The sequence below is a fragment of the Chaetodon auriga genome, chromosome 7 (assembly GCF_051107435.1).
Source record: "Chaetodon auriga isolate fChaAug3 chromosome 7, fChaAug3.hap1, whole genome shotgun sequence".
NCBI lineage: Eukaryota > Metazoa > Chordata > Actinopteri > Chaetodontiformes > Chaetodontidae > Chaetodon > Chaetodon auriga.
Window position 1 is genome coordinate 4,062,101 of NC_135080.1, and position 24,372 is coordinate 4,086,472.

Sequence of the window (24,372 nt, forward strand, 5' to 3'; positions counted from 1 at the left end):
ATTATTCACAGATCCATTATTCTCAATGTTCCTTTTTGATAATCTATTTGGCGAGCGGCTCGGAATATTTTCTGCTTATGAATTTGGCACCCGTGTGTTTTCTACAAATGGTTATTACAATGACAAGCACAAATGGCTTTTCCCTAATGGAAAACGGCAACAGGGTTTGCTGCTACTTGCATTTGTTAGGACAATTCCCACACTTGTTTGTGCTTGGGTAATGAGGGAAGAGTCTGGAACATGTTGTATATCAATTAGGCCATCAAAGACAGTGGGCATTTATGGCGACGCTCTTTAACCTCAGGGTGAAAGACCAAATTCTTGTTTTTGCATGTCAATAGAAAAGAGTCCAAGCAACTGCTGAAATAACACATTTCCAGGTCTTTCCCTTTATGAAGATGTCTGCGAGCATGAATTATGCAGTCATTTTGGTTTTAAATAAACCACAGCAGTTTAAAAACAAAAAGAAATAAGAGCAAAGTGCATTCGCACGATGTCTAATTAGAGTTGGAAAACACCTCCTGTTTTGCTCAAATGAGGCATTTCCAGGACGCTTTAAGTGCAATTTTTGAGACATTTTCCACTCCCTTGATTGAACAGCTTCAAAAGATTTCCACAGTGAATCCCAAGGGAACCTGTTAATCCTGATCTTCTCCACAAGCAAAGGGATCATCTCAATGTAAATCAGACAGGGCTTTTGATCAAAGTATTCAATCAGTCTTAAACACATGACGCCATAAGGAGCCTCACGGCGAACAAGGTCAACATCTCGGTTGTTCTGGAGCTCCAGGGAGGTAACAAAACAGCCTAGATGTGATAAACTGTTCCCCAGGAAAAGACCTTTTAGGGTTTTTAGACTCGAAAAGGATCGCGAGAGCAAGTTGACCAAAGCACCGCTTTAAGTAAACATGTCCATGCTGCAGCCTGTCAGAGAAAACGAGGACCAGACCAGCGCCATTCAAAGCACGATCTGACTTTTCTCGACCACACTTGACCCTCGTCCATTCCTGTCTTAAAATAGGGGCGCCAGGCCGAATTTACTTGTAAACAAACCAGTAAACTTTCAGCTAAGCCTTAAAAAGCCCCTCTGCATAATAGATCACACACACACATGCACGTAAGCACGCACACACACGCACGGTGGCGTTTCCATCCTATCTGGGGACGTTACATAGACTTACATTCATTTCCTGGAGACTGACCCAAATCATAACCATAACCACCACTTGCCTAACGCTAACCTAAAGCTAAAGCTAACCTTAATGATTTACATGATTTTTGTCCCTGTAAGGACGGTGAGTCCCCATCATGTGACTGTGTAAACAGATTAATGTCCCCACAACATTAATAATACATGCCCCCCCCCCACCACACACACACACACACACACACACACACACACACACACACACACAGGCATAAAATCATGGTGTTTTGTTGTTGGCTTGTTTTGCTTTCCAATTAAAGGCTTGTCAATATAACCAGAATAATGATGCTCCTTCCAATAGCAGTCAAACACAGTTATTAAGCACGTGTTTCACTAATTAGGCCCAGTTTGGGAATCTTTATTGTCAGGATGATCAATGTCAAATTATCACTCCATTTATCAGCCAGCCGAGCTTCCCTCAACACCTCATCCTTCGCCCAAAACACACAGAGGCACAGTGTGTGTGTGTGTGTCTTCTAACATCTCGTATGTATTCAGGACAATTTCTCAGCGAATGACCTGAGCCGAAGACAAATGTCACCATATCCTGAGTCACTGTTAGTCAGAAAATATGAGTGACTGTGAACACATGAAAGGCCTGAGGTTTCCATCACACATTAAAGAGAAGGATTTGGACATAATGGCTCCTTAAATTCTAATTATTTACAATATTCAGCTAATGGAGAGGCGCTGGGGATAACAGGCCACAGGTTTCAATTATCATTCAGGGGCACTCTGCGGCTCCGGCTTGCCATTACAATGAGATATTGGAAAACTTGGAGAGTGCTGGCCTACACGGTTCGCACACACCGCCATCTGCCTGCTGCCCGAGTAAATTCATTATTTTTGCAGCCAAATAAGTATTCTGCAGCCGTTGGGGGTGAGGGCTGGATTCTTAGCCTGAAAACACTTTTCAATTTTCTCTCATTTGCACATCTTGTTGCAAAACCCAAACGCAGGCAATCACGTCGATCCACCCATTCATGCATTAATCAAGTCTGTGTTATTGCAAAACATCACGCAGCTCACGCACGCCGTGGAGCGGGGAGCTGATGGGAAAATAAGGCACATATGTCTCAGATGATCCCCTGCCGGAGTCCCATTTCTGCGGCTTACCTTGGACGTGCAGCGCTATCAGGAGTATCCATATCCCCACACACGTCGCCATGGCTCCTCAACTATCCGGATCTTCTCTGATAACCTGAGAGTGGATGAACAGGGCTCACTCGAGACGACAAAGACCAAGCATGTAACTTCTGCAAATCCCACTTCGGCCCGAACTAGTCTACCTCCCTCACTGAGCAGTAGGAGACTTTCGCAAAACTAGAGGATCGGCGGTGCGCGTCTCCGTACCAAAGCATCAATTTCACGTCTGCGGCGAGTTTGCACGAAGTAAACCTGGCCGGGTCCCCGAAATGAGATCCAGGCGGCTGCAGATCTGCCGTTTAGGTGATGGGAGTCTTTAGGAAGCAGCAGGCGAGGAGAGAATGAGAGTTGGGCTCTTAGCAAAGCACCTTTTCTAGTTTAACCATCGAGCCTTTGTCGCTCCATCCACCGCAGCGGCTGCAGGACTCTCTCTCCCCCCCTTCCAGGATTGTGTATCGGAGGTAAAGTAGGCGGGAGGTCCTCGATCGATGCTGCGCTGGGAAGTTTCCAACACTTGCAGAGTTCCTCCGGGGAAACGTCGCCCTTTTCTCCCGTCGGCAAAATTGACACAGCACCTAACAGATAGTCTGCTGGCACCGTCCCTGTTTTAGTTCCTCAAGTTCCCGTTTGTCCCCGTCTGCAGCCGCGGCCAGCCGGAGGGATCCGCACACCAGGCCGGTGAAGTTGGTGTAACTCTGGAAATGGTGGGATGCGCCCCCCTTTTCTCGCTCTTTTTTGGATGAATACAGTGTAGCTTTATCCCGCTATGCGCACCGCCCCGCTGATCTGCCACCACAGTGCGCTGCTGACTATCGCTGACGCTTTGGGAGAGATCGGGATCGGGTGACGTTGTGCAAGGGAGGAGCCTGGATTGTCCTGCAAAAAGCAAAAGCATCGCCTGGAAGGCGAAGCAGCCTGATAGCTTTCCTGTGGAGGCGACTCAAACTTTTCCTGCGCGTCACGGGTCCTTAAAATGACTCGTTTGGAGCAGAAGGTGATAGAAAGAAACTCTATTTTAGGATAGAGAGAGGGGGTGGGGAGGTGGGAAGAGGACAAGAACAGTCATGCTGAGGTGAAACACCACACTTCTGCTTAAATCCCTCAAAGCCACCGAAACCTTTGAGACTGAGAGGATGTGAGAATCACAACACAAACGGACATTGTGGTGACCCCAGCAAATCGTGTCTGAACCCCACTTTGACAAAAAAAAAATAAAAAATCCATTCTAGATTTGTAGTTTATTTGGTCGGGTTTCTCCCTTTTCTCCAAAATAGAGATGCTCAAAACATAATCAAATCCATCAAAATCTCCAAAAAGCAGCATAATACGTTCTGAGAGGCACCTGACAGGCAGCACAGAAAGTGAAACACAGCAACAAAACAGCTCTATCTGTCCACCACACTGATTTCAAACTCGTTAAAGAACTGAGAGTAGTGGTTTTCATATTCAGGGCACCACCAGGGGTCCCCTGAAGGCTCCCTGCAGCACCCCAGCCCTCATGTGACCCACACGTCTGACAAAGAGGTCGGGGTGGAGCAGTGAAGGCTAGAATATGATCCAAACAGTCATCCCTCCTGCAGGGGGAGAGACAGCGGAGGAAGACCTTTCTTATGATGAGGGGAAAATGACTTAAATCATCAACTATGTATGAGTGTGTTCTTGTGCGTGGGAGGGGAGGGGGGGTGGGGGATGGGGGGCGTTTTACCTCATGAGCCAGCTGTGAGAGCTGACCGAACATACTCAGCCCCCTTTTCCTTCCTTCCTTCCCTCCTTCCTCGTCACTCTTCAGCCAGTTCATCCTCTCCTCCAGAAGCCATCCAACAGGATCAGGCCTGAGAGGGTTCTGCCTGTGAATGAACAGGAGGTTGAATGTGATAACACTTCCCTCTTGTGGACAGTAGCTCTTCAGATAATTACAATAGACCAGGACCAACTTAATACTGCAGTCGATTTTGCTGTTCAGAGTTTGCAGGTTCGAGCGCGGTCCTAATCTCGTCTTTGGTCGCCATTTACTCTCAGCGCCACAGAATTATCTGCTGCAGCGAGAGGAATCACCTGGTGTGAGCAAACAGCAGGGGGGCTGTTGGTTATTAGGGTCAGTTTAGTGTTTGGGCTCCGGCAACATAAATCAAACTGGATGAAGCGGAGAGCTGTATGCACCATGCACTATTCCTTCGAAGTGGAGGATGTGCAGCTCGCTAACATGCCTGCAATCCTGTTAAACACAAGAAAAGCAGACTGGTGCATTCTGGGAGCATGCAGATAAGCTCGAGACTTGACAGTTTGTTTTGTCAAATACAAAGCTGCGAAGAAAAACAAAAGGACGGCTGCTCGAAATTCTGTGCGCTCATTTCAAAGTAATGCTTTTAACAAAATGACATCATGTTCAGTGAATGGGACATGTACTTCGCAGCTGAAATGTTTTACTGTCTATTGACTGTCTATTGGGTATCACACAAGATAGCAAGAGTATTTCCAGAGCTATGAATAAAATATACAGTATGAATTAACAATGTCAATTTTACACCACATTTTACCATTTGGAAGATAATCACTTTACTTCATAAACCTTGAAAGGTCAGCGCAGCAGCAGCCTGGGGGTACTGAGAGACGGGTAATAGCCTAAATTTGATCAAGTTGGGAAATTTGGATAGCGGGAAGGGAGCATAAAATCCCTTCCTCCAAGGACATCCTCCTTACATGTGCCCTTGAGCAAGGCAGTTAACTAATAACTGCTCTGGTTGGTCACTGCTCAGTGGCGGATGCGCTCTCAGTGAGCACACGAAGCAGCTTTCAGTCGAGATCTCGGCATCCCGCCTAAAAGCTTCTGCGCTTGCACAAACTTTCTGCCTAAAAAACTCCAGGTTTGCCTCTCGCCTGTGGCGCATTAACTCCGATGCTCCCTCCATCGAGCGGCCGAGGTTGTGATTGATTTACAGGCAAGCTGATGAAATTTGATACACTCATTCTGAACTACAGCTTGTGCCAGAGCTCAAGGCGACGCCTGAGCCACTGCGGAGATTTAGGAACTGCTCTGCATAATAAATATTTGGAGATGCACAAGAAAAAGTCACGATGGCTAAATTATAGGGTGAGCCCAATAAAGGTAACAGATGACGGGTTGTTCATTAATACATCAATGTCACATAAATGGTGATGATGCACTTCACTGCAGGGAGAACATAACTGATATTTTGCTGATGGCAGTAATGCAGTAATGTAGTTATTGGGGAAAAAAAAGCATAGAGGCAGTGATACACTATAAGAAACTTCAGTCTCTACAACAAATACAGAATGATCACATATATCATGTGGTCTACTCTTGTAATTATACATATCTCTCTCTATATATATACCTATGTAGAGACAGATAGGTCCTATATGTAATTTTGTGACATTGTGACCTGATTTCATAAATTTCTATTTGTTCTCATTTTGAAAGAAAATGTAATTCATTCCAACCCAGAGAGCTCACGGGGCACGTCCTGTACATGCTCCTGTAGAAACCTCATCCACTTTTACATTATGTCATATATCACTAACTGTGACAAAAGGTGTGAGTCTAATCTGCTTCTGTCATCGCCTCGGGCTGTGATGCAAACACTGGTTTATAAAACAAGACATCTGTCGTATTTACGAGCGAATGTAAGCTGTCAGAAACTTCTGGCCGAACTTTGCCAAGTGCTGATGAGTGAAGCAGAATTTAGGTTCTCAGCAGTCCAGAAGAGCATGAAATGTGCATTGGGCCTGACCCAAGCCTGCCTCCCTGGAGCGCAGACGACTCTTTTGATCCAAAAAGTTTGTGATAAAGAAATCAATGTCCAACAGAAAGAGTCTCCAGCTCTCTCTCTCTGTTCTGAACAAGGAGTACAATGTTAAATTATATTTACGCTGATCTCTTGATGTACAAAACTCCTACAAAATACGATCCTGCGGCAGGGAGCAGACTTCTTCCTGAATGTAGCACATGAACATCTGGAAACAACAAACTCTCCAGCCAAGCTGCTGTTCGCAGAGTCCCCTCCACACTGCATACAGGGCAATTATACTGCTGCAAACAAATTACTGACCATTTTAAAGTAATGGCTTGATACAGCAGATACAAATGATTTCCCCCAACAGACTTGTGCTGGTAATGTCTTCAACCCTACATTCAAGACTGCAGAAGCAAACACTTGAATTACTTCATGATTCATTTTTCTTAAGTGTTGTTCAATGCAGTTGACAGACTGGGACACAGATGATTAGATTATTTGTAGACATAAATATTGTAATGTATGGTCCAGCTGAGTCAAATCGCCGTGCTTATAACAAGTGCAGCTAAAATACAAAAAAAGTCATTTTCCCAACACACACAAACACAGCATGGAGAAGAAAAGCCAGCACTGCACCGTATGAGGCATCTAATCTCCTTCAGAGTGAATGGAAAGGTCTTATCAACCGTTTACAGTGTTTTTATTGACAGTGTATTATCTTTTCCTTCAAATATCCAATCAAAGGAACAGAAATTGGCTCTCTGGCATTAGCAGCATGCGCTCCAGCATCACTGGAAGAAGAGAAGCGGAAGTCTTAGAGAGTTTAATTCTCTAAAAAAGCCCAGAAAACATTAGATGACAAGTCATTCATGCTCCTCTCACCTCTGCCACCTCAGTCTTGGGCAAATTAAAGGGAAAATACAGAGCAGCCAAGGATGACAATTTGAATAACATTTGACAATGGAAAGATATTTTAAAATATGCATTTGACTCCTGACTTCTGTCTACGTGCTCAACTCCAATTGGACAAATATGCTAATGCAACATCTGGACTCTGCTGTCTGTCATGTGAAATGTCCAATATATCCCACGTGTCATGTTTAATGTAGCTTGCATATTGAATTGAATCCTCTGAACTATCCTGAACAGGATAAATAATGTTGTAATAAAGTGAAATGAATTGAAGTAAATGTAACCTTTAACAGGCCTCTGAGTGTTTGCTCGCAGCTCCACTTTGGTGCCTGATTTGAGACAGAAAATGTAAATATTTAAGAGTGAAGCTGAATCTTTCTGCCAAAAATCCCTTTAAGGAGGGCAGAATCTACTAAATGCACTGTATTATCCTCCCAAACACATGAGGGGTCTGATATAAATCAAAGCATCTATCTATCTATCTAAATGAACCAATGCAAACTTTAGCTTAAAACTGATGTGATTTGTCTTATGGGGTAAGACAAGGACCCGAAAAAACGCTTGATGGTACTGCATTCTTTTTCATAAGAATGGAAACAGATTTTGTAATAAAAAGAAAATAAATCTCCTAATCATAACAAAAGACCTTGTTACTGCGAGAAAACCTGGTGATTTTTCTCTGTCGAGCAAACTGCAATATGCATCCCACATTCAGGGCTGGTTTTCCATTTTAAAGCCAAGCCAAGACACAAAAATGATGGCTGACCAAAGAAATACAGATGACATACTGTAGCCGACAGCATTTCAAATTGTGAGTACCGAGCAGGTGTTCAGCATTATATTTATGAATCCTGACGGGCATGTGTATGTGTGGAGCCAGTGAACGCGACCGAGAGAGAAAGACTTTGGATAATTCTTTCCTCCGGGGAACGTTTAGGAAAACGCCACTGTTTCCAACTTAAAGAGGAAATCAATCTGTAATAAAGTAGCTAAAGTCACATCCTGTTACTCAGCTACTACAGTGGACAAGTTTAAACTAGGTAGCTGACAAATGAGTGAATAACAGCCCGCGGTGTGCTGCACTGGCACACACTTATATCTGCAGGGATACAATTGACCTCTGTCTGCTAGCTAGCTGCCACTAATGAGTGAGCATTAGTCTTAGCTTATGTGCTAGAAAACAAAGAAAGAAGTATTGTGGCAGAGAGCTGAGCGGACAGAAAAGAGGTTTTCAGAGCTCACGACAACACAGACGTACTATCACACTCAATGAAATAAAGCCGGCATTAAAATGCTTATTTTCTAATTGAGTTTCTGAGTTTCTGCCGTCTTCACTATCTAAAACCTAATTATTGCATACTTAAAAATGTGACTTCATGCTCTCAGCCAGCAGAATCTGCCCTGTCGATGTCTCAAGCACAGATTCACTTCCTATACAAATCATTGACTCTGGGTTTTGGTGGCTCTCGGCTCTGGATGAAACAGTGCAGGAGTGTTTGCAAACAACAGCTATATCTCAGCGCTGAGGCACATTTGCAGTGGCAGCAAGATAAAATCTCAGCTCTGAGGATAATGAGATGGATCACATGCATGGCAGCACTTGCTAAGATACATGGTTTTAACCATCTATCAGCAGGGTCATTTTCAAGCCACTTCAGCCTCCTATAGCCGGGGTAGCCTGTCTTCACTTTTCCTGGCTGCCTTGTTAAAATGTGGATGTATCTGCTCTCACACAGAAGCAACCAGACTCCCCCCGACATAAAAAATAAATTATCAGTCTGAGGGTTCTATCAGCCGTCTCTAAATCACTCACAGTTTCATAATCACAGTACCTTCCTGGTGGCAATAAGCCACCTTTATTTCACTCATCGGTGCTAAAAATAGACAAGGTTTAGCATAGCTGCTCCTTCTAAAGCTGCAGAAGGCAGGTTACTGTCACTGATGTCCACATGTGCCAGCCGGGGTTGATTCGCTTTCAATCCAATCAATTCAAATTGTAAATAGAGACTGCCTCATTTGCTAATGGCCGAGTATTCATTCTGATATCCCCTGGTTCGCTATGACAACCTTTTCATACCAAAAGCTTTTCAATTTTTTGAATTTTGAAGAATACCCACTTTGCTGAACTGATTGCTGAATGGAGAACGAATTGAATCAAGCTTTTTTTTGCCAGGATTCAAAGCCATGGTTTAGCACATGCGCTTCACAAATTTGCAGAAAATGTTCCAGGCCTGTCCTCTCTGATAAAATGCTTAATATAATTGACATCCTTCCTGGTGCTATACAACAAGGAATTACTCTGCAGCAAAACAAGCCCAGTGGTGCTGCGAGAATCCTTGTAGAAAATAAAACGTCTCCGTTACCTTGGCCTCAGGACACCACGGGACAATTTACAATCAGCTACGCCCACAAACCACACCTCTAGACTGAGCATGGAGAGAGAGGAGCTGATGCAAATATCTCCAAGGTCGGAAAGTAATGTGGAAAAACTTCCACAATGTTGTCAACATGTAGACCACATCAGCAATTTTCCAAAGTAATAATGGAAAAAAAAAATCTCCTTCTGTCAGACGGTGAGGAGGACACCCGAAGGTGACACAGCTGCTCTGCCACTATGTTACTATCAGAGCCTCAATCCTCCAGTTTGGATGCTTGATGATTCAGCGTTAAATTAACCAAATTACTTGTTTAGGTAATTAAATTGTCCATCATCCGCTGTCACCTCCAACGTGATCATTAAACCCAACTCCCCAACGTGCCGTTTGCAAACACCAAATATCAGTTTTTGCAGATAGAGGGTTTGTTCCCTCTTATATTTACCACAGATTGCCATTTCTGTGCTTCTGACTACAAGAGATCACACACAGAGACATGTGAGCAGATGTGATAAACAAACCAACAAAAAAAAGGGTGATTACAGAAAAAGAAATGGATTTACAAGACATTTTGTTTTCCTTGGACTATTTAAATTAACGCAATGTTCAAAAACCTCGATTGGACATTTTGAAATGCTGACTGCATCGTGCTCAGGCTGTCCAGTCTGCTGCCCGAGGCGGGTGATTTCACTTCTTTATTTCAAAGGAATACATCATTAGAAGTGTTTGAAGAGAGACACATGCTTTCTGTTGGTGCCTATTAACTTCTATTTATGTTTCATGATTTATTTACCAGCAGCCTATTGGCAGAAGTTTATCAGGAAGGAGTGACACAAAAATCCACTCCAGGTTTGGCATTGATGCAAGATGGCAGTTTGAGTATGAAAATAACCTTTTAAGCAGGTCATCATTATGCTCCAACATTTTAGGGACCATCTAACAGCTCTTTGCAACATTCCACAGGTAAACAGCTTCATTGGTAACAGGTGGTAGCATCATGACTGGGTGTGAAAGGAACGTCCTCGAAAGGCTCAGTCGTTCACAAGTGATGACGCAGTGAGGTTCACCGCTTTGTGAAAAACTGTGCCGGAAAATAGTCCAACAGTTGAAGAACATCTGTCAACGCACAAGTGCAAGGAGTTTATGGATTTCACCGTTTACAGTCCATAATATCATGAAAAGATTCAGAGAATCTGGAGAAATCTCTGCACGTCAGGGGCAAGGCTGAAAACAACAACTGACCACCCGAGACCTTCGATCCCTCACTGCATTAAAAACTGACTTGATTGCATAAAGGACATGACTGGGCTGGGGAGCACTTGGGAAACCTACTGTCAGCAAACACAGTTGGTCGCTGCATCTACAAATGCAAGTTAAGACTCTACCACACAAAGTGAAGGCCACATATCAACAACATCCAGAAACACCGCCGACCTCTCTGAGCCCGGGCTCATCTGAGATGGACTCACGCAGAGAAGAAAAGTGTGCTGCGGTCTGGCTGAGTGTTTTTGGAAATCAGACACGTTGCGTCCTCCAGGCTAAAAAAGGAAAAGGACCATCCACATTGTTACCAGCGCAAAGTTATAAAAGCCATCTTGTAAAACAATACCAAGCCAGATTCTTGCAGTAAAACTGTGCAGGTACTAGGCTGGCCGGCCTGCAGTCCAGAACCGGCCTCCATTCAAAATGTGTGACTCATTATGAACCGCAGACTGCTGAGCAACTGAAGTCGTATAGCAAGCAAGAATGGGAGAGAATTTCACTTTCTGCTCAGTGTGTGGCTAAAAGAAAAGGTGATGTAACACGGTGGTAAACATGCCCCCGTCGCTACGTTCCTGCAATGTGTTGCAAGCGTCAAATTCTACATTGTTATTTGTATATTTACAAAAACATTGAAAAGTGTCTGTATTCAAATGAATGATCTTCAAATCACTGAATTCTGTTTTTAATTCACACTTTAAACAGCATCCGGACTTTGTGGGAACCAGGATTGTAGATCATTTATGTTTAAATTTCTTTATATGTTGGAGCTGGATTGCCATGAATGACCGCCATCTTTGTTGTAGTTCAAACACCATTTGAATATTTTCTCTCTTCTCAAAAGTTATGGAACTAAGCCTTTAATTGCATCTGCCGTATGCCACGCTGTTTGGACTTGAAACGTTGTCTTTGATAGAACAACTATCAAAAAACTCGCTGAATATAACAGTATCATATCACATTCCTGGAACCTCATGTGTCTCATCAATACACCTCCAGCAAAGAGTTTGGAGGAGAGCACATTTGTTGCTCCTCTGACAGATCAAGGAAAATGTTTTTCTTAATTCTCCTCAGACAGCTTGTTGTATACTTTGTCTTTCTCTCTGTTTTAATGCTTTAATGTTGTAAGAAATGGAATTTTGGTGTAAGTGCCATTTGGCTAAGAGAATTATGTAGTTTTCAGTCTTTATTTCTGACTGTGCATCACTCTTTACACCTTTTTTTCTTTATATTACATTTACACATTTGCCTGCATGGCTTGATTGAGCAATACTGAGCAGCTTCAAGGCATAATCTGCGAATATATGTATTGTGCAGCAATAATACTACTATATGTTTCTACATACCTCTGGAAACCTGGGATTCTGTGCTTCCCTATAGACCACCTGTTTGTTTGTTTGTTTGTTTGTTTGTCAGGGTTAGGCTCACTTGACACCATTTCATTCTTTGTGTATGGTTGCATTTATCATGGCTGCATATGTTTTCAGATTCAGTGTTACATCATAGCTGCGTGACATCATCAAAACAAAGTAAGATCCGTTCTATTTGTCTCATTTTACAAGATAATCAAAGTAGGAAAGGATTTGTATGGCCATTTAATCCGTCAGTGGACAATACAAGGGTTGATTTGACTTTTAAGAGGAGACTGTCTGCTGATTCACACACATAATAAGGAAGACAGACAACGTCTGTCCTCCATAAATACATGTTAATGCTTTTAAGAGCATGGCAGCAGACAGAAAGTAATTTCACTGCTTGTGTTCTTGCAAATTTCAATGTAATATTCTGCTCGGCCATCAATATTAACAATTATAAATGCCATCAGATGTGCATCCAAATTAAATCAATAGCTCTTAAGTTAAGCTTTCAGGAAACACACTGCAGGCAGGAGATATATTTTATTCTGTCATTCGAGTGGGATTATTATCTGTAGTTGCACAAACTCAGCACATGCAAAAGCTTTAGCAAAAAGTAACTTTTTGCTCAGGTGGCCGAAACTTTTAAGCTCAAAAACCATAAATATTTAACATATATTGTCCACACAAATACATTATGCTATCACAACATATTGAATCATGTTAGCAAAATTTATTGCAAGTCAATTATTGCAATATCATCGACATCAGGCTATTTAGGTAAACTCAACATATCAAGAGCTATTTGGGGTGGCAGATGGTCCTCATAGATTATGTATCTCCATGTCTAACACACAATAAAACAGAAGTTACAGCACTGTACAAAGATCCAAGTTACTGAGTGAAGCAAAGTCTGAGGAGTTAAACTGCTGAGCAAGACACAGAAAGACGACCCAAGTGCTGCAAGGAAAGGATTATATCTGGAGATCTTTAATTTCAGTGTTGGGCTTCAAAGGCCTGCAGAGAGAAAATGAGAGAGTTGGTGAGTGACCAGTGGGCTATCAGCGAATGGGTGGGCAGTGACACAGGACTCATCACAGGGACCATTCTGGAGGTGCGCACAAGACAAAATTAGTCTGTCTGAATAATTCTAGCTGTGGGCAAGAGCCAGTTCCATCATATGTTTTATTATGGCTGAAGCATCAGAAAAAAGAAGTCATGGGAGAAGATTATCATGACTCATCTTTGGTAAAGTTGAGAGAAACTTCAGGTGTGGAGAAACACATTGTGCCTGACAGGGAGATGGAAAGCTGTTTGTTTCTGAACTCCAGTGCATCTTGTTTCTTTTGGTATTATCACAGAGGGGCACGGAATCGGCTCGAGATCAATCCTCTTTAATGCTTATGCGAGAGAAACATCTGGTTTTCAATTAGATATTTAGCAAGGCCGACAACAGGGGGTTACCTCAAAGTAACAGCAGTGTCACTGGGCCTGCAGTAACGATGTGGCTAATGTGCCTATCGAATGACACGTGGATCGAGAGCTCAGCCTGCTGCAGTATCTTAACATAGCTCTGCACAGTCTGTTTCTTCTGATAAGGTGCAATCTGATTCAAAGAGATCAAGCATGCTGCAGTCGTCTAACAGAAAATAAAGCCCAGTCAAAAGCCACAGATTAATAAATCCACACCCTCAATCAGAAAAACGTGATCCTGTCATGTTGGTCTCATGTTCCTGTTTGAAACCCCAACAGTCCACCAGCCTATCTCTGAGCCTTTTTTGCCTGCATGAGTTTGAATAATACCCTCTGAGCATGCCAGGGGGTTATCAGCTTTCACCTCCTGGTAACAACCTGTCTTATAAAGTTGTTGTGAAAAAGCATTTTTTTGAGCCGAGGTAGCAACATTTGAGAATACGGAGATAGCTGAAATAAATAAAAAAAGAGGATCTGCCAGTGCTGATAAGACTTCAGGATGGTAAAATTGATTGCAGCCTGTTTTCCTCAGCGTGTGGATTTTGCTGATCTACCCAAAATCTATCGAACAATGCAGAAGAAAGGAATGGATTTTGACTTATAACATCCTGTATCTGTGATAGTCAAATAGCTTAGTTCAAGGGCCACTTTTGGGACGTGATGGGAGCTGAGGGCCAGTTGATAAAGCTCAGTTATCACTGCAAGCCTTTCAAAATTCACTCTAAATATTTATCTCTGCAGCAAAAAAACAGTGGTTACACATTGTAACTCAAGTTCTACGATCACAGGAGGGGCCCCCTAAACCCTGTACCAGGAGAGGGGTGGTGTTTTCCTCCACTGATCCAACACTGTTTCTCTGCTTGCATGTGTCTGACATGCATGGAGAGGAGAAGTGAGGCATGTTCTCCCGATTCTCTCCACGCATTCCCCCAAGGCTACTAACCACCTCAGAAGGAGAGCACGAGATGGTAACGATCAGAACTCTTCAGCCTCAAGGCTGATGAGATCTGACAGCCAATACAAATGTTTCCACAGGTTAAGGTCTGCATCGCTGAACAGGATGACCTAAGACCTACATCACAGCGTCCCACACTGGAAATACAGTCAGCCATTAAGGCATCCTTCCAACAGTCCATGGGATAATCCTGAGTTTTTTGAGTTTCTTAGACGTGTAACTGCAGAGACAGTCAGCCTCACACGTGTAAACAAACCAGCATGCATGGATTAATATGCAGAGTGGTTAGATCAGTCAGCAATGGCCACATTTACGGACAATCCACCAGGTAGAAATAATCCCAGATTCCCCTTTAACCTCATTTGAGATGTGTTCTTTAAAAAGTGGCCAAAAAACAAAAACACTATGATAGTTTAGTACTTCAGTCCGCTTTCAACCCTCTACGGACCAGACAGGCACAGCTCAGGTCTCACCGATTCGCCCACGACTGCTACCACGATTCCTCCAAACCAACCAGGAGACAACAGGCGTGTCGATCTTCTTGGTAAACAGAGTATGTGCTGTATATGCAGATTTCAACGATCACGGATGCATGGGTGGGTAAATAAAGGCCTCAGAGAGGCTGAGACCCTTTTTAAGTAGGCCAGTATGCACTCTACTGGTGAGTCAAAACAATGTTTCTGGGCCTGTGTGATCAATGCAGGCATCCTGCCACCACTGCAGCAAACATTGATTGAATAATGTGCAAAGCATCATGCTGTTTTTCCCACTTGTTAAAAAGAAATGTGCATTGAATGGCTGGTATTGGTATAACGACAGGGACTTGGGTCAGTTCGCTGTATGTTGCACATGAGGGAAGTAAGGTGAACATATCGTCCTTGGGGGAAATCTGAAAAATGGCAACACTTTGTCATGGATTGTACGTGATTTCCCCCCCAAAAGAGTGACCTCCAAAAAGGGAATTTCACGTTTGTAATTTCAGTGCAGACAACTCCCAGCCTTTGGAACAGGCTGAACTAGAGGGCTTTAAATCAATGTGTTGTAAATTGCTCTCTGTAGCCTGGACACCAAACGATGCTGCATGCAAATGACCACAATGCAAGCCCCTAAACTAGTCTATGTATATATATACACAAACACACACACACACACATATAAGTATGTGAAAACGGTCAAGTAGCCAGTCCCACAAGGTTGCCAGACACTGACAGTCTGAGGCTCTTTTTGATGATAAGCCGACCTGACAGTATTTTCACTGTCCCCATCGAAGTAGGAAGAAGCCATCACACACAGACTTGATCAAACAGGATGTCAAACATCATTTCACCCAGGACCAGTGTCGTCTTTGGAAGTCAGACTCACATTTGAACATCTGCATAATGACCTTTCCAACCGCTGTAAGAGGAATCATGCTGCTGTTTAACACGACTGGTTATAATACAAAATTCGCTGAATTATTTATTTAATATTCTAGAATTTCTGGTGTTAATGTAATGTCAAAAAAAATCTAATTCAATGGTATGCTGTCTCAGATGTGAAAATGCGTATGATTCGAGCAGAGTGTACCACACATGAATACAAAACTAACATTTGAGATGCCTGTAAAACACATTTGACTTGCAAAAGAATGTCATTGGATTTTTCCCTGTGTGAATGAAAGGTAAAGTGAAAAAAGACATCACAGACACATGCAACCTGTGCTAGGCGTGTGGCGGTGAATGAATGTTAATAATTCATCAGTATTGACACCCTAAAAATTGATCCGTGATGCAAATATTTCCGAGGTACTAAATGGATCTGTGCTATAGAAGAACCAGCATGCACAGCCTGTATACAGTCCGATGTACATCATTTTTTAGTCATGCAACTAATGATTATTTTCATTCTCAATTAATGCATCCCATGTATTTTGAAATGTCCATTAAATAATGAAAAATGAGAACCGCTCTGATACATTTAAACATGTGAATGGAAGTGAGAGCCTGTGGACTCTCCGCGGTGTCGCTTTGCAAAGTGCTGCACAGTTCACCGCACGGACGCTTTGACGGGCACACACTGTGTGTATCTGTGTGTGTGTGTGTGTGTGTGTGATGCTTGAAGCAGAGGGAACCTGAGGAATGGAGGAAGGTGATGAGCTGCCGTGTGAGTTAAAGCCAGGTTTGGGATGTGTAGGCCTCGCTATCTGTTTGGCCGACAGAGTGCAGGGCTGTGCTTGCGGTGCGATAACACAGGACCCACGCATAAAACAGGCTTAGTCTCCGAGAAAAGTTCTTTAATCAGCCTGATGCGCTTAGTGAGCAAAGACTGTGGGAACTGAAGTGAAGAAACTCAGGTCAGATAATGAGACTTACATCTGTAACATAGAGAATGTGATTTCCTTGAATCCAGCAGAGGAAGAAGAAAAGCTCATTATCCTTATCAGCCGTCAGAGAGGCGAGATATCGATATTATGCATATTTTGTGAGGCTCTTGTTGAAAATTAGCTCAATCCTTCCGTTTTTCTTTTTTCCAGTTCGCATTTTATGTGTCCATTTTCATATTTCACACTTCCAAATGCACGGGGCCACTGTTTCAATTTGCCTTCTGCCTTTATCAATGCACTTTATTTTTGCTCCCTTTTCATTCATTTCTGAGAAAGCTGACAGTTAATTGAACAGATGGATGATAATCACGCCTGTCGCAAACTCTCCCTGGAGACCGTCCTCTCCCTCTGGTGGGGAGCAGCCCAGCTTTATTTTTTTTTATATCCTTCCAAGAAGCTGACAAAATAAAATGTGATGGGTGTGGGGGGAGATACAAAAACAGTTTATCAAGCCACAAAGCAACAGACATTGCAACATTCAGTAATTATGTCTGACATTGATTAGCACTTAGACTAATCATTGCAACAGTTGAGTGCAATTTCCACATTTTCACCAAAACCAGAAAGATTATTCTCCATGAACTGAGCTCAGTCGCAAACATCTCAGTATATTTCGGATTTTATTCTGTAATCAAAGAGGAAAGCTGTCACAGTCTGAATTTTCTGTATGCGTGAGAGGCTGCGGATTCCCAAATAGGAAATTGTCTTTCCACAGAGGTCACAGCGTTGTTCCAGGCACAGAACAGCACGCCTGGAGCCGTTGCAGTGTCTTGCTCAAGGGCGCGTCAGCAGCTTGCATGCTTGCTGTCACGGGGGCTTGAACCTATTTTGGGGACAGGCTCACAACTTCCTACGACGCCAGTCTGCAGAGCGGCAAAGTCATGGTCACTGGAGTCGCATCGTCAGTGGCTGCTGTAAACAAAATGCAAATTAATCTTATGTGGATGCGATCAGGAAATGAGACTCGGCCCGATGCGAGAATGGAGAGCGGAACAGAGGCTCAATCAGCAACATTCAACCACCAACATTTAAACCTCTGTCTTGTTTTGTATTGATTCCAGCGTTTGATCAGAGCGTAGACATTTTTAGCAAGTTCTGGGATTTAAAGTTTTAGCTCAGTGATTTTTAAACTAATTTGCAGGTGTTGGGAGACGAATTGAACTCGAACTCCGTTATTAAGTCTGGAACTCCTGATAAGAGCTCGACACACACAAAACCAAACAGCACCACAGGTTACAGATTTAAAATACATATTTCTAATTGTGTGTCTCACCTCTTTGTGCTTAAAGTTCTTTTTGATGAAATAAACCCAAATCCATTTTTTTCTAGTTTTTCTTCAAATAAAGTAGCTTGGGTGGAGAAAATGAATTCATTATATATCAGCAAGGCGCTGGCTGTCGCTTTGATTTTGGAGGATTCAAGCCAGACAGGTTGAGAAGTGCAGCTGTAGGCTGTGCTACATTTGACTTCAAAATGAATGCATTACATCCCACAACCTGACACCGTGTTGATCCAGCAGTGCATGCACTCCACACAAACTGCAGTGCTTAAAAGAAAGACCCCGCATAAGACCTGATTTGGGAAAACGCCAAAATTTTTAAAACTGTTTTTAGAAATTCTAATCACTGTGCCACTAATGTTCCAGCTGGAACTGAACCAAATAATCCTCAGCGTGCTGGTCTGAGAAAATCAAAGTCTCTATAACGTGAAAAGTAATTTTTCATCTGCTCCTACTTTTATTAACTCCTGAAAGAGATTGTAATGAAACCCTCAAAGAAAGCTGGAAAACAAAGTGCTTACTGTCTGCTTTAGCTTTAGTGCTTATTTTGCCAGTAAAAACACAGCTCTTTTTCCACCACAGCCAACACCTAAGGCTCCACACAATGCAAATGCAGCTTAAAATCAATGATGCATGTGTAATGAATTTCCTACATTTGAAATGACTGGCTGAGCAATGAGCACTGTGTGCATCTGGTGTGAGCAAGGCAGTGTGTTTGCGTCCACTTTAGGCACATAGGTCATTCATTTTACTTAAACAAAAAAAAAAAAAAAAAAAAAAAATCAGACATCAGACGAGAAATGGAATATTCTTTGTTGAAAGAGCTGTGGTGGAATCGCCACGAGACAACAAAAGACCGTCAGATCCCAGCGTTGCAGTCCCTATTAGCATTATATAAGAGATGTCAAGGCTGGCTTAGCTAACACTCCACATGATGCCACAAGCTACTCATGCATGTTTTACATCCTGCTATGCTGCTCTGAGATTGGGCTATAGACCCTCTGGAGGCTGAGACTCTCTTGTAGAGGTCAATGCCAGTGCTCTACTTTTTAACATATAAATGATACAGTGTTTACAATAACTTGCTTGTGGGTGCCTGTGTGTGTCAGTGGGTGCAAATGTAGTTTCAGTAGCTTTTAGATTCAACACACAGCACTCAGGGTAGTCTTTAAACACTGAACCTTTGTTTTCCTTGGAGAGAATAGGAGGTGCAAATGAGGTAGTATTTTCTCCCCATGTCATTTCTTTTCCGTCCTCGTGCAAGCTCTGCACAGTGTGTCAGGAGGCGTCGGGTCTCATGTCTTGACATGAAAGAAGGTTGAAAGAGTGACTGGAAGAATACAAACATCCGAGGGTGAAGACGAAGGGCCGCTGACACAAAGCCGCCAGCGAAAACGTCTGCCAACCGGAGAGACGGCAACATTTGGAAACTTCTTTTGGCGTCATGTCCTGCCTCCTGCCCTGCCGTCACCCCTCGCTCAAACCAAATGAAGTACTCCCGGTGGGTGAGAACACATCTCGAGCCACCGCCTGCTGTGTGCTACCTGTGTGGAAAACACAGCCAAGTCCTGACCTGATTCTCTGAACACTGTGGAGTTCATGTGAGAAAACGCCTTGTGATTAAGATTACAGGGCGGCAGCGTATCAGGCAGCAAATGAATCATTTGTCATTGGGAATATGAGGCTGTCAGTGTGCTGGGCCCATCGCAGTGTGTGTGCTTGTATATGTACTGTATGTGCAGCTTGGTGGGTCTGTATCTCCCTCCAACCATCAGCCGGCTGCACTGAAGAGGGAAGTGTTCTCATTTCACTCGTCTGTTTAAGTAAGTGTTACAAAATACAACAATATTAAATGTGCAATGAACTGACGATGCACACATATTGATCCTTTCTTTAGAAAATTTTGTCACAGGCGCAGCTGACGGAGACATCTCTGACTGTAACCTTTCTAATCTGCACTGCATCTTTGAGACACTGTGAAGCCTCACTGAAAACGCAAACATCAGCATGTTGCTGACTTGTTGTGAATGAAATGTGGCAGCGCAACACAGGAGCTTGTTTTCAAGAGTTCTGAAACAAATGTAGGTTGTGTGTCATTGACTTTTCTTCGCATACAAGCAATGTCAGGACAGCCTTAAGTAATGCTTCTCAAGATCTGCGAGCTGCTCATGCGTGGTGTGTGCTGTGTGGGTACATGCGGCATCACAGTGGTGACGAGGAGGCTTTGCTCTTGGTTTCAAATTAGAACCATTTTCTGATTGACAACGTGCTGTTTTGGTGCAGAGTGATGTATACACTGCGTTTCAGGCGAGGAAAAACGTTGGTGCAGCTGTATTACTGCAATTAAATATTTAAAGGCAGCAGAGTTTTTGATGGCTGGTTTCAGTTTTTGTCTTAATTGTGTGTGCAAGACTGAACATAATCCAAATTGAAAAGGACTCACAGATGCAGTTAATCTGGTTTTAGGCAGTGCAGCTTCTTTAAATTGATATACATAATTCACCGGACAAGTCAAAGTCGCCATATAATTTGATTTCTGTCACTTTCGGGTCAATTAGTTGCCACTTTAATTCGAGATCTGATGGACAATTTAGCACAATTTATCACCAAGTGTAGTGTGAACGGTGTTATTTGTATTCAAGATTGTATAATTAAAATTCCATTTCTGCATTGACCTGAATGATGAATTTGATATTCCGGAGTCAGTGTGGTCGATTCCATTTTTGGCAACAGATTACATTTGAATTAATCAGGTTATTGTAATTCAGCAACACGTAATCCCTCACCCTCCATCTCCGCATGCATCTGTTGCTGCTGAATAGCTCCAAACATGAAAGTGAACTTCCACATCTGTCTGAAAAAACGGGACTTCCATGATGTCAGTGATGCTTTTCATTGAACGTTTTCACATCCTGCAAAAAGGAAATATCTCTTTTGTTGGCATCAGCTCGGGGTGAAGAAAAGGATAGCGCTTAATGTCATGTGTGTGTCCACTGCTCCTCCCCCATAGAGAGCTAAGTAATTTTATGCTCTAATTCTTCCCTTTAAATTAGGCAGGAGGCATAAAATATGAAAAAGGCAGAGATATTTTGAGAGGTCATGTGATTTGTGGCATAAATACTTAACAACCACTTGAAATTAAACATTTTATTATGTCATGTCTGCAAATAATGTTCAGCTGTAACTTGATTAAATACGAGAGTAGTCTCTAATGTGTTCTCGATCCTTTATTTACCCGTGAAATAAGATGTGATGCAGCCATAGGATAATCTGCCAACCGCTTTTGCATTAATCTGGGTGTAATGCAATATGCAATCCCCTGCTGTGACCGTTTCTGGCGAAACCTAATCAAACATAACACGTAAAAATTAAGAGTTCATTTATTTATGCATGACAAGTAAAATGACAACAGATTTCAGGGCCACCTTCGCCAAAGAAGAACCGCTCTAAATATAAAATACTGCTGTTTGGAGGAACACTGTTAAATTATATAATTGTTTTAGGAGCAGCAGAGCCACATTTAAAATGGTATTAAATTATAACTGCTCTATATAACTCTTTCTTCGCGGTGACACACGGAACCCACCGTGAGCTTCACCCACCGTTGACCTCGATATCTGCATTTACAGTTCATCGTCTTTTGATCTGGATGTACGACAACAGGCATCTTCTCTCTTTGTTGTGTGTGTCAGACGGTTTCGACAGGATATACTTTGATTTAAGCTCGGGATGTCTCACACCTTCATTCTGCATTATAAGCAGCGACTTGTTGGGAATAAATTAATCGCTGTCAAACCCGCACAGTCTTCCCCTCACCTACCGACATTTATTAGGTGTTATTTCTCCCATGTATTAGTAAATTGCATGCGTGCAATTCATTTCCCCCACGGCACCTTGTCGTTTTTCTCATCTGAATGGAGTGACTGGGGCAGCGAGCTATATGGGAGATATATTAGTGTCCAGGAGCACAGCACCGAGAGGGTAGGGCCTATCTCTGTGATTTATTCCGAATCCGAAAGCCCTGCAGGAGCGTCTTGTCAATCCCACCGGCATCACCTCAGGGTCACATCAAAGCACTGAGATGGAAAAAACAGAGACAGTTGTTTACAAATTCAGCCGCCTGTTATGTTCTTTGTTGGAGATGGAAATTAAAAAGTAAATTGGGGCTGCTGTTATGGTATTAAATATGGAGAGGAGCTGACGTGCCTGTGAAATTTGACTGGCGTTTTCTTGGCTCAAGCAACAAGCGGCACCGCGTCACTATCAATCAATTATGTTGGACTTTTCTGCTGTTTTAGAAGACTTTCAGGAGACGGTCTCTAACAGGCTTCACGGTGACTTACTGAACAGCATCTCACACATGTAAGACACGTGTGCAGATATAAGCAGGATACTGCCTGTGATTTAATGGTGAGTAACTCAAAAGATGTCACAAAGAAACACATATCATGAATGCAAAAACAGGATATTCAGTTCACTGCCGGAGTCACAGTATCCTCCTGAATCACGCTGCTTGGATGCTTGAGTCATCACTTTCCTGCTACGCTGTGATCCAGAGGTCACTAAGCTTATTAATAACCACAGATACACACCAGTGTCTTCACTCAGTTTACAGTGCTGTTTATTTGTCCAGATCTCGTACCACAAAGAGTCAAACCTGAAGACAAAACACAAACCTCAAACGTCCCCTCACAGCTCCCTCATCTGCATCACCCTTCATGCTCCAAAACTGGATACTGCACATTTAAAGCAACACTATGCAAGACTACTGTCTTTGCAATTTGGTGCCCTGACAGCTCCTTAAACACTTAGACACAGCACTGTTATAAATATGAACGGCTGTACTTGCATTGGCTATGATTAAACTGCCTTCGAGTCAAGCATCAACGCGTTCTTCGGTCTCTTAGCTTTTGCCACGACGTCTGTTGAGGCTGCCGCCCCCGGCCAGAAAGCCTCCTCCTCCTGGCAGTGCAAACCTCCTGTGCAAGCGCTGTAAACATCGACCCTCCCCCCGGCGCTCCGAGCCTCCAGTCTGGTCAAGGCACGGTCAGCTAGCTGCATGGCTAACTGAGCTAACAGCAGCTATGGTTACTTTAGCAACACGTCAATCACTACTCTGTAAATCACCGAGTCGAGTAAGAGCAGGACATCAGAGGGACAACCAGGAAACATCTCCCCCATAAAATGCGATCCATTTTTCACAAACATCTGAGATAGTTGGTGGTGCATGACGTAGTGTCGTACCCCGCAAGTTACAAAGTGCTGAACAGGCGATGAGGGTGCAGACTGAGAGGGATTATCACAGCTCAGTGTACCATCAAAATGATTCTGAAGCTGTGATCGTAAAGTAAAACAGTTACATGATGTTGCTTTAAACCATGCATCCATTTGCTTTTCGCCATTTAAAGCATTAACTTCTATGTTTTAGTTGAGTTAGTGGAGTTTACTTGAGTTAATTAGCTGAGCGCTCCATGTAACCCTTGCCAAGTACCCCGAGGCCACGCATTGAAACGACACTGGACATGAAATCTGTGATACTTACATACAATACATGGATTTTCACGAACAGCTCGTTATTACAGACAGCACTGGTCAAGTTAGCAGCACTACAAAACAAGCGCTAAGCCCTTGTCACTTGTTTGTAATTGCATTTTTGCTTATCGTCACTATTTTTACTTTTGGTTTCTTTTGTTGTTTGTACTACAAAATGAAGTATTATGATTTGTATACATAATATTTTTGAGCAAGAAAACACCTTTAGCATTTCAAGGATATGGTTCAACAGGATAGAGCGTAACACCTGACAGTATCCACCTGTGATTGAATCTATTAATTTCCTACTTGCACAAGTTGTTGATGTATTCTGTCTCGGTGTGATGGAAGTGCGGACATTACCCTCCCATTCGCACCCATATTGCAGTCCCAGTGGGAAGCATTCATCCCAGTAAGGTTTATTCATGAGGACAGGCGAGTGCACTGTGCATTATAAATAGAACAGAGCTCTCAGCCGCGCTCAGGATCTGACTGCATCCCGCCAGTCGCTACAGGTTTGAGCTCTGAAGTGCAGCTGAACACGGAAACACAGCTTCAGAAAAATGATAGCACGAGTTTCTTTTCTTCCTCGTCTAACGGGGAAATGAAACCTTACACAGATCCTCATTTGGACAAATAGCTTTTTCTGTTCGGGGAATCAACATGAGGAATTCCTTCCCAGCAGAAGTCAAGCTGGATCCTGACTGGGATCCTTTTAAACCTGAACTGAAGCACTTTTTCAAGAGGGATCAGTCATGTAG

The 24,372-nt window shown here is 43.0% G+C and overlaps 1 protein-coding gene across 6 annotated transcripts in view; it reads right to left on the bottom strand.

The window, feature by feature from the left end:
- Nucleotides 1–3,178, bottom strand: part of nectin1b (nectin cell adhesion molecule 1b) — a 138,209-nt gene extending 135,031 nt beyond the window's left edge. For 2 of the 6 annotated variants that reach the window (XM_076734270.1, XM_076734268.1), the window contains exon 1: nucleotides 2,324–3,175. In XM_076734270.1, the coding sequence (XP_076590385.1) occupies nucleotides 2,324–2,375 (52 nt within the window). In that variant the 5' untranslated portion in view covers nucleotides 2,376–3,175. Of the gene's footprint in view, nucleotides 1–2,323 lie in introns of all 6 variants that reach the window. The other 4 variants (XM_076734271.1, XM_076734266.1, XM_076734269.1 and 1 more) reach the window with 4 other exon arrangements.
- Nucleotides 3,179–24,372: the final 21,194 nt, after the last annotated feature.